This window comes from Ornithodoros turicata, chromosome 9, assembly GCF_037126465.1.
Source record: "Ornithodoros turicata isolate Travis chromosome 9, ASM3712646v1, whole genome shotgun sequence".
In the NCBI taxonomy this organism is placed as follows: domain Eukaryota; kingdom Metazoa; phylum Arthropoda; class Arachnida; order Ixodida; family Argasidae; genus Ornithodoros; species Ornithodoros turicata.
Genome location: NC_088209.1, coordinates 25,845,959 through 25,857,008, shown reverse-complemented (window position 1 = coordinate 25,857,008; position 11,050 = coordinate 25,845,959). Strand labels below are relative to the sequence as shown.

General features: G+C 48.6%; 1 protein-coding gene across 1 annotated transcript; it reads left to right on the top strand.

The window, feature by feature from the left end:
• The first annotated feature begins 2,545 nt into the window (after positions 1-2,545).
• On the top strand, positions 2,546-6,796 carry LOC135369442 (uncharacterized). The gene has a single exon (XM_064603030.1). The coding sequence runs from the start codon at positions 2,546-2,548 to the stop codon at positions 6,794-6,796; it is 4,251 nt and encodes a 1,416-aa protein (XP_064459100.1).
• The last annotated feature ends 4,254 nt before the right edge of the window (positions 6,797-11,050 follow it).

Genomic DNA, 11,050 nt, shown 5'->3' with positions numbered 1-11,050 from the left:
GATATCCGATGTACGTCTAAAGCTGGATGTCGGAATATCCTGGGAATAGCGAGTTGTGCACGACATGTATGTACGCTCACAGGTCCAAGTGGAGGAAGGAGTCCTCTGGGACGTCAGACAGACATTTAGTGTTCCACGCTTCCCCTTGACATCGTCTTTCTTCCTTTTCTTTTTTTTTTTTGTCTGTGAGATTCAAGCACTTGATGTGACATGTTTAGTGAAACGAGCGTTTTTTGCACCGTTAATGTGCATCGACAGTTACGAATTAAGGGACAACACGCCGTGACTGAAACCGGAATCTGGAATTTCATCATTTTCACAACATAACTGACAAGAAAAAGTGACGGTGTGTAAAGCGACGGTAGCTGTTACAGTATGATCCCCCCCCCCCTTCAGTTATGTTACCCTATACAGTTGATTTTTCAGAAACCTCAAAGAACCAGCTTAGTGGTGTTTCTTGGGATATTCGAACTTGACAAGTGCCCCATTACCTCATCGAACCGATAGAAAGCAAACAACGAACGATAAGAGCCGAGAAATTGAAGGGAACTCCCATTGGAGAAGTCCGCGAGTTTCTGGGCGTAGCATTTACTGTGTTAACCATTAATTTAATGTAGTCCAACAATTTCGTGTGATCAATTAAATTATTCAGACTAATAATGTACCATGTATGCTTTAAAATTAAGAATATATATGCCTGATGTATTAGGGCATGAGCTGAAAGAAATGTTCATAAAACGTCCCTGTCTCCTTCGCTTAACGTCCCTATGGATATCTTTCGGGCGTCCCAGAGGATTCCTTTTTTCTCTCACATGGACATATGAGCGTACATATATTGGACGAAACTCGTTATCCCCAGGATATCCCAACACCCTAATTCTGACGTACATCGGATATCCATAGTACAACCTTGTGTTGTTGGGGACGTCAGAGTTGGATGTCAAAAAAGAAAAAGAAAAAAGACGGTGTCAATGGCAAGAATCGTAGCACACTGAATGCCTGTCTGATGACCCAGAGGACTCCTTCCTCCACTTGGACCTGTGAGCGTACATATATGTCGGGCATAACTCGCTATCCCCAGGATATTCCGACATCCAGCTTTAGATGTACACTGGTATCCGACTGCCATGTGTTGTTTGGGTATAGCACCGCGTATGTCCATTTCTCAATATCCTGATGATATGATGTCTGCGCTTTATTTTCTTCATCCACGCTGGATATTAGAGTGATATCCATCAGACGGACGAATCCGACTACGGATGTTAAAACATTAATTATACATCCAGTGGATATTCGGCGTTGTTGGGGGTAAATCGAATATCCATAGTGCAACCTTGTGTTGTTGGGGAAGCCTTCATGCGACATGGCAAAGCTAAAGTCTATGTAAGTTGAGACTTCTGTCCTTATCTGCTACTTCCTTGTATTGCATTCACTGTTCATTGGTGCATATTACCAAAAGGCAGCACGTCATTAGGGCTGCACCATCTCGCCTCGCCCAAAGGCTGTGAGTGCTGCTGGGACTTCTCACCAACACACACTCACATGAAGAGACGATGGTGAGGTGGTGCATATGCTGATGTCCACCAGCAGGCCGGGCGCTGCCCCAGTCATAGGTCGGCATTTTCCGAAAAATTCATTCAACATCACATCATGCCCGGCCCTTCCCACGGCCCATCACATCACATCACATCACCATCACAGCCCTTCACATCATAATCCATCATTCGATATCACCATCACAGCCCATCACATTATCAACCCATCATTCAACATCAACATCACAGCTTATCACATCATAACCCATCATTCAACATCAACACCACAGCTCATTGAATCATTACCCATCATTCAACGTCACAGCGCATCACATCATTACTCATCATTCAACATCAGCATCACAGCCCATCACATCATTACCCATAATTTGACATCACGGCCCATAACATCATTACTCATTTGACATCACAACTCATCATATCATAGGTCGAATTCAACTTCAGAACTTATTCTGAATCCAAGTTCATTTTAAAGATGGTCTTGGAAGCTAAGCACCAGGGACCGATTATGAAACCGAAGGCGTCGGGTACTGAGGAGCATGGCTGCGTTCGGCGCCGACTTGGCTTTTACCACCGTGCGCTGGCACCTGGGCAGATTTCAACTTCGGTTCGGGTGGCAGCCGTTTATGGTGACGTTCGTAAATTGAACGTGCCTTTATGTTGTGGTGGTGTCGTAATGGTAGGCAGGGCGCCTGCCCACTTCTCAGGTCGAGTCTCCGCGGGGCGGGGCTAAGGGCGGGTGGATGTAATGCTGTAATGAAAGCATGTATGTAAACGCGGAGTTAAGGAAGATGTGGACAAACAGCTGGGCTCGTGCGAATTAATCCCCGAGCTAAGAGGGCGTGCATTATTATTCCTTTTGGGTTTTTCTCAGTAAACGTTTTGCTCTGGCTCCGATCGTCTGGCTCTTCCTCTACACAAATTTGGTGCCGAAACCCGGGAACCCCTGCTAGGGACTTGAGAGTGGAGGACATTCACAGGCCAGCACGATGACGGAGGCGTCACAGGAATCGACTTCGAGGGTTTTCCTCCTGCAAAAGAGGAAGTCGTTTCGGCAGAGATTGACCACTGTACTGAATGAAGCCGAGCAAGCTATGCAGGTCGTTGGAAGCTCTCAGGATCACACCACTCGTTGTGAGGTACTGCTTGAGCGCATCGTCAAATTCTCAGCCAGCCTGGATGACGTGGACAGAAAGTTGGAGTCTATGTTTACAGTCGAGGAGGTTGAAGCGGAACTTGAGAGAATGATCGACTATCAAGACCGGGTAACCACCATCACCTGCTTACTGAAGAAACATATCGTCGCGCAGTCTTTGAGAGCTGGTTCCATACTGGAGTCCAGAAATCCTGGTGAGCTGGCGCTTCCCATTGGAGAACGTAGTCGAACTGTAGGAGGTGGCCGTCACAGACCGCAGTTACCGAAGTTGGAACTCCTCAAATATAATGGCAGTCAAGAGCACTGGCAGGAATTTTGGATAAGGTTCGAGTCCCTGGTAGACAGCAATGCTTCCTTGTCGAACAACGAGAAGATGTCCTACCTGACAGCGGTTCTTACTGGCGAGGCTGCAGCTTCAATAAAGGGCCTCCAGCTGACGGGAGATATGTACGGCACTGCGGTCAAGATGATTAAGGAAAGATTTGGAAATCCAAACATGCTGGTACAGTTTCATCTGAAGCGGTTGCTAGGTCTTCAGCCAGTACGCTTCTCCCGCAATGTTCTCGAACTGAGACGTCTTCACGACAAAGTGAAGGCTCATATGAGGAGTTTAGAAGCGCTGGGTACTACCTCAAAGTCGTTTTGCTCTCTACTGTTTCCTGTTCTACAACATGCGGTTCCGCAAGATATGATTCTCAGCTTCCAGAGGAAGGTTCACGGCGACGAACAATCGCTTGGAACTACATCGGCAGAAGATCGGTATGAGATACTTCTCACGAAGTTGCTAGACTTTATCAAGATGGAAGCTGAGTGCAGGGAGCAACTGCCACTGGCTACAGGAGATAGTGTCTACGACACGAGGAGGCCTATTCAGACGACCCAGAGGAAGTTACGGCAAACTTCTTCTGAAAGACTATCGTCCGCCTCCGCTCTTGGCGTCGAAGCCAGGAAACCGACTACCACTCGTGACAAGACGGAGCCCTGCTTCTTTTGCGGGAATGATCACGAGATGCTGAATTGCAACTTACAAGCAAATCTGGCAGAGTTGGAAGAAAGGCTTCGTAGCAGCCACAGATGCTTCCGATGCGGCAAACAGTATCATACAGCAAAGGTCTCCCGATCATTTCGTAGCCTCAAATGCAGAAAATGTAATGGACGACACTTAACGGTGCTGTGCAAGCAGAAGAGTACAGTAGCAAGGTCTGGAGGGACGGTACTCGCAAGTGGCACGTGGCAACGTACAGGTTTGCGACAGGACATAGTCCTGCTGCAGACTGCGCAAGTAGTCGTTTGCGCGGCCGGAGGAAAGGAGAAGTGCGTCCGTATCCTCATAGATGGGGGAAGTCAAAGAAGTTTCGTTAAGCGAGCACTGTCCAAGAAGTTGCAATTACCGACTGTTGGGAAAGAGCATTTGGTAATCCATACGGTAGGCAAGGCTGGAACCGAATCGTTGCATCGTAGGGTGAAAGTCAGGCTTCGGTCGCAGTATACTTCCGAGGAAGTTTGCATTGAAGCTCTTGAGATACCAGAAATCTGCATCGGCAATCTTCCTAATATTGACCGGAAATCTCTTGCTCAGCTGAAGTCCGAGGGAATGTCTTTAGCAGATGAAGCTACGTTCGCTGACGCGTCACCTGAAATACTGATACTCGTAGGAGCAGATTTCTATGGGTCCGTTGTCGCAGGGAGACAAGTACGAGTTCGTGACAATCTCATCGGCATGGAAACCATTTTCGGATGGTCTCTACAAGGCCCTACGGGAAAGCAATCAGGTTACGAGTCGAACGTCCTACATGTGCAAGTGTCCAGCGATAACCACGACGAGGTCTCCAATGCGCTGCAGTCTTTCTGGGAGTTAGAGCACCTTGGTATTGTTGACAGTGAAGAGTCGGAGGGCAAGAAGCATGAAGTTTTCCAGAGGTTTCAGGACACAACCAGATTTGAAGATGGTCGTTATACAGTGCGCCTGCCGTGGAATGAAGACTTCGTCTCACGACTGGGAAACAACAAGGCTGTAGCGGAGCAGCGGTTACGCAGCGCCACTCGTACTCTTTTGAGAGATCAAGAGGTCATGAACGAATACGATCAGGTGATACGACAGTATCTCATTAACGGTCATGCCGAGCGTATTGATGCAGCATCACCATCACCTGTTGCTGCCCCGGAATATTACATGCCACATCATGCAGTTATCAGACGCGAGAGGGAGACTACGAAGGTTAGAATTGTATTCGACGCCTCATCGAGTGCTCCGGGTTTTCTATCCCTGAACCAAGTTCTGCACGCCGGTCCAAACTTGAACTCTGACATCCTTTCTCTGCTCTTAAGGTTTCGAATGCATCGCATAGGCATGGTGGCAGACATCGAGAAAGCTTTCTTGCAGATTGCACTTCACAAACAGGATACAGACGCTCTGCGCTTCTTATGGTACACTTCGACGCCGATCGCAGGACAGCCTCTACCGTCTATTGAGACATGGCGCATGACACGAGTGCCATTCGGAGCAAGATCTAGTCCGTTCCTGCTGTCCGCGACCATTCAGCATCATTTACAGCAAGCAGAGAAGGATTACTTGCAGACTGCTACGCTCTTGGAGCAATCCTTTTATGTGGACGATTTAGTGGTCAGTGTCCGCACATCAGGAAATGCCAGGATACTTCATGAGGAAACTCTAAGCATATTCGAAGCGGCCGGCATGAAGATAAAGAAGTGGGTCACTAACGACGAGGCACTTCTACGAGAGATGTTTAAAAAGGGGAACTCTACAACGGAGACTACACAGAATCAGACGAAGAAGGGTCTGGGGGTCATATGGGATCTTCAACATGATCAGTTACGATGTTCAGTTGCGTCTGTCCTGGACTCCATGACGGAAAAGGAGAGTGTCAAGAGACATGTACTGCAGACCATTTCCAGGATTTATGACCCATTTGGCCTGTTAGGACCCTTCAGTATTTCGGGCAAGATCATGCTCCAGAAGATTTGGGAGGCAGGATTGCAATGGAATGATCAGTTACCTTCAGACATCGATGCAGAGTGGAGAGAGTGGTGCAAAGGAGTCGCGGAACTGCAGCATATATCTGTTCCTAGGGAGATAGCGAGCAACTCATTCGTCGACAGGCTGCGCAAGTTGCATATTTTCGCAGACGCCAGCCCAAGAGCATATGGTGCGGTAGTCTACCTCGAGCATTTGTCCGACGACGGTTCTCGCGGCATGGCATTTCTACTTAGCAAAAGCAGAGTCTCACCTCTCAAGCGCCAGACACTTCCGAGGCTGGAACTCAGAGCAGCTCTTCTTGCTGCCAGATTATATCGCTTTGTATCCACTGCTTTGCAGACAGAGTTCGATTATGTATGCTGGACAGATTCCTTAATCACCTTGCATTGGATCAAGGGGTCGGCATCCAGATGGAAGACCTACGTGGCAAACCGGGTGCGCCAGATACAGGAGCTGACTTCTCCTGAAAGATGGCGTCATTGTCCTGGTGAAGAGAATCCGGCAGACTTTCTCACGAGAGAGATTAAGGGGCATGAGCTGCGTGACTGTGAAGTTTGGTGGAAAGGCCCACGATGGCTGAGTCAGCCAGATTTATGGCCGCACACAGCATTTCCAGATCATACTGAAGGAGACGAGGAATACTTGGACGCTCAGGTGGCATTGGTCAGCTGCACGACACATTTGCTTTCACCCGAACGTTTCAGTAGTGCCAATCGACTTCTTAGAGTCACCGCATGGATACTGCGCTACGTACACAACTCGAAGCGGTCAAACGTCAAGAAAACAGGTCCTCTCTCTACTGAAGAAATGGCGTCATCAGAGCTGTACTGGATCAAGGTTACTCAGACAAAGCTACTTACAGAAAGGTCCTCTCATCTCGAGAACTTTCGCCATTACCAGGGTAACGATGGACTACTGCGACTAGAGGGTCGTCTGCAGTGCTCTCAGCAGTCACAAGCAGCCAAGCATCCCATACTGTTGCCGCCAGCATCAGAGGCTTGGTTCACGTTGCTTATCATACTCAGAGAGCACTTAAGGATGTCCCACGCCGGTGTACAGGAAACTCTGCACCAGTTAAGAGAATAATTCTGGGTAATCAAAGGTCGTCAGTCAGTGAAGTATGCTCTTTATCAATGTCTTTTTTGTCGACGACTGAAGACACGCCCCTGCACAGAGCAGGAGGCACCCTTACCTGCCGATAGGGTCACTCAGCAACTTGCGTTTGAAGTCGTTGGCGTAGATTTTGCGGGGCCACTTTATTACAGAACGGCCGAAGGGCAACGGAAAGCGTACGTGGCTCTTTTTACTTGCGCAGTCACCAGGGCAATTCATCTTGAGCTCGTCTCCGACCAATCCTTCGGGACCTTCCTTATGGCCGTCAGACGCTTTGTAGCACGCCGAGGTTTGCCAAGGAAGGTCTATTCAGATAACTTCTTAACCTTTAAGAAAGCCGCTCGAGAGATTCCTGCCTTTGGCGAATCAGTTCCAAGCGGTACGTGAGTATGCGACACAAGCACGAATAACATGGGAGTTTATTGCCGAACGTGCCGCCTGGTGGGGAGGCTTCTGGGAGCGTATGGTACGCTCAGTTAAAGATGCTCTCAGAAGAACACTAGTCAGCTAGACTTTCAACAGTTGCTGACCGTGTTAACAGAAGTCGAAGCGATCGTCAACTCACGGCCATTGACACAAATGTCAGAAGATCCTGGCGACACCCAAGCTTTGTCTCCGTCGCATCTGATATTGGGGAAGCGACTCACGGCGTTGCCGCCAATTAAGAGACGCCAGACAGCGTGCGTAGACGCCGAACCGTTAGAGGTGCTGCAAGCAAAGGAAAGGCTCCTCACTGCATACTGGAGGCAGTGGAACAAGGACTACTTGCTACAGCTTAGATCTGCAAACCTGAGTCGAAATGCAACCTCCAACAGCGTTCAACTGCATCAGCTCGTACTACTGGCGGACCAGCGGCAGCCAAGGATGTTTTGGAAGCTAGCAAGGGTGCAGGAGCTTCATACTGGACGTGATGGACTTGTACGATCGTGCACGCTCAAGACAGTCACTGGTTCCTTCATAAGAAGACCAATTCAGCTACTTCATCCTCTTGAGGTCTAGCTTTGAGACGCATCGGGCGGGGGAGTGTTAAGGAAGATGTGGACAAACAGCTGGGCTCGTGCGAATTAATCCCCGAGCTAAGAGGGCGTGCATTATTATTCCTTTTGGGTTTTTCTCAGTAAACGTTTTGCTCTGGCTCCGATCGTCTGGCTCTTCCCCTACAGCGTGCAAGGGAGGACTGGCTACAGTGGAGACTGGTATGCCGCCGCCCAGTGTTCGGATTGTTGCTCAACGCGTCGATCGAGTGTGTTACACCCAATAACAGATCCCGGCCTCTGGTGGCTTTATGGTATCAACTTTCTTGACGCTGCGCTACTGCTTGTACGGCTAGCACGTTTTCGTCTTCCGCTACATATGTGGAAGCATGGCTCAGTGGCGTTCCCGCTTGAGACAAGTTGACTCTCCCACCTGCTGCCACTGTGGTGCTCTTGAGGATCTGGAGCATATTCTTCTTCATTGCCCTCACCACGAACCTTCCCGAACCACACTCTCCGAGTCTCTTCGTCAGCTTGACTCTCGCCCTTTCTCCCTATCGAAATTTCTTGGTCCCTGGCCCAATCCAGCCCAGCAATGCTCTGCGCTCAAAGCTCTTCTGACATTTCTGGACACCATCGGACTTCGATCGTTATTGTGAAGGGCTCGTTATTTTATTCCCCCATTTCATCCAGCAATGGGGTAGAGTATCGCCTGTGGCGATGAAACTCCCCACTCTCCCACGTCGAAAATAAAGTTGTTGTTTGGTGATTGTGGCTGTGATGAAACTGCTCGCCGGTAGTCGGCCACGCCCACAGCTAGCTCTCCTTGCACTGGCACAGGGTTGAGACAATGACCGGGATCCCATGGTTGACGGAGGAATGTCGGCATGTGCCAAAAGAAGATGAGGGGAAGAATCGTGACTTCGCCCCTGATTTTCAGCGTCGGGTATTCACAGAGCCACTTTTTTTCCTGGTCGGGTTGCTTCAGTGTGCTCTGTTCTAGATCACGGTTTTGAAATGTGTAATAATTAGATTGCGAATTTTCATGCAAATGCATAGTTTTTCTCTCTCGATATAGTGCCGTATCTGCACGATCAGAAGACTTTTAGTCATAGTTCGGGACCGATTACAGGGGTTCTCTCATGCACAGAAATGTAAGTGTTTTACGTTATGGCATGTTCCACATGACACACACACACACACGGACATAAAGAGACGATACTGAGATTGCTGATGCCACATGAAAATGCGCGCATGGTGCGTACTTTGGGATATTTCCTTTTGCTCCAAATACCTTTGCTCTCTCCCTCTCTTTTATTTCTCTTTTTCTTCTTTTCTTTTCTTTTTTTTTGCTAAATTTTGAGATAGACAGGTGAGATAGCTTTCTTTTCTTCTTTTATTATTATTATTTTTTTAGTTGAATGCTTTACTGGCTTCCGGAATGATTTAGGTTCTCGTTCGTTAGAATTTCGGTCACAGGAAAATGTTATCGCTATTTCGGTGAGGTGTGGTGTTCAGCCCACCCTGGCTGCTCCACTGCGCGAAGCATTAGAAGCAAATATTCAAGGTATATGTTGCTGCAGCGCTCGAGGATTGCACCTTTGCAATATGGCCAGCAAGCTCGATGCGCTGCGCTGGCTTCTTCGCTTTCTGCATGCCGTTAGGAAGACCATTTTACCGCGTGATCCCTAATACAGCACTCCAGCAATTTTGTCAAAACTTCATTGACTTCGCAGTTCGCACCAACAACGACGAATGCTTGTATTGACACTTTCAATGCATGTTTCGATGCGCCCATTCGACGCATATTTTTGGTAGTTGCGGTAGTTGTATGCATATTTCTGGAGTTTTTAGTACATATTTATATACGGTTATGTTATTATCACACAAAGCTGTCACGCTATTTCGAAACCTCGTTTTGCCCGGCAATGTCATCGTAAAATTATAACGCGGAGGCGCGGTGTGATCTAGTTGCACAAAACGACATCGGGCACTTGACGACATCATTTTGTTCACATGACAGTGACCTACACAGAGTTCATACTACACAATACCCGTCGGATTTTCTCCGTCCGCCAGGCAGCAAGTACGTTTCGGATCTGGCAGTGACAAAAAGAAAAACGAGCGCCAGAAGACTCTCTTCATTTACATTACCGATGTGACAGTCCGTATGCGTCGCCTCTTTATGCACTGAAGCCCACCTCCACATCACACCTGCTCTGAAGCGATGCGGAACTAATACCGCGGGAGCGTCTAGGTCAGCCCTAATCTCCTGTCCCTTACGGATGCCATCCAAGTGCAGCGCCACCGAGCCCCCGGCTCCAAGTAGAACGCTGAATGACAAGCCCTTCCCTCCACAGACCCGATACAGCAGCCCGAACGTGACGCGTCTTTATCCTGGAGCCAACTTCACACCACAGTGACCCCCACCTTCGATGCAAACTTAATAGTGCGACAGCGCCAAGGTCAACCCTCCTCCCCTCCAAGTGCAGAACCGCCCCAGCGACCGAGACCCCGACACCGAAGCAACGGAAGTAGGAATACAGCTCTGAACAGCAAACACCCCCTCCCCTCCAACACACACCGGAAGCAAGGTCACGCATACGACTGGAACCTAGCTTTCCGCTGCCAGTGAACTCGGATTATCTCAAGACACGAGGACATGTTCACTGAAACTGGGGCACCATATTCGTAGTCAAATCGTCCTTGTATGGAACTTCCCTCCCGGAATTGTCGACATCAGAACCTGCAAACAACGGCGATATCAACTTGAAAAACTCATCACAGGGACTTCAAACTAAATTTCACATCATTACCCGTCATTCAACATCAAATTCAAAACCACATCACATCATTACCGATGATTCAACATCAAACTCAACATCACATCACATCATTACCCATCATTCAACATGAAACGCAACATCACATTCAACATGACATCATTCTGAGTGATGTGATGGCCATCATGAGTGAATTCGCCGACCTATGCCTCCAGTGCCAGTGCTGACCAACTTTGGCAGTGACTGCCCTAGATCTTAACTAGATCGTCCAGCATCATTCTTGCATCTGTTATCACATCACCTCATCTCATCTCATCCTGGCTACAGTCGTGACGCTGCCCACATAAGTGAGGCCAACAACGGCAAGCCGCTTTTCGGCACTACTACCGCCACTACCTCCAGTGCTGAAACAGTGCTGTCTGTCTGTGATGGAAAGCCATCGTGCCAGGATCGCAGATTTCACAATTGGG

What these genes read in the sequence shown, in the direction of transcription:
- LOC135369442 (XM_064603030.1), top strand. Translation starts at nt 2,546, where the DNA reads ATGACGGAGGCGTCACAGGAATCGACTTCGAGGGTTTTCCTCCTGCAA.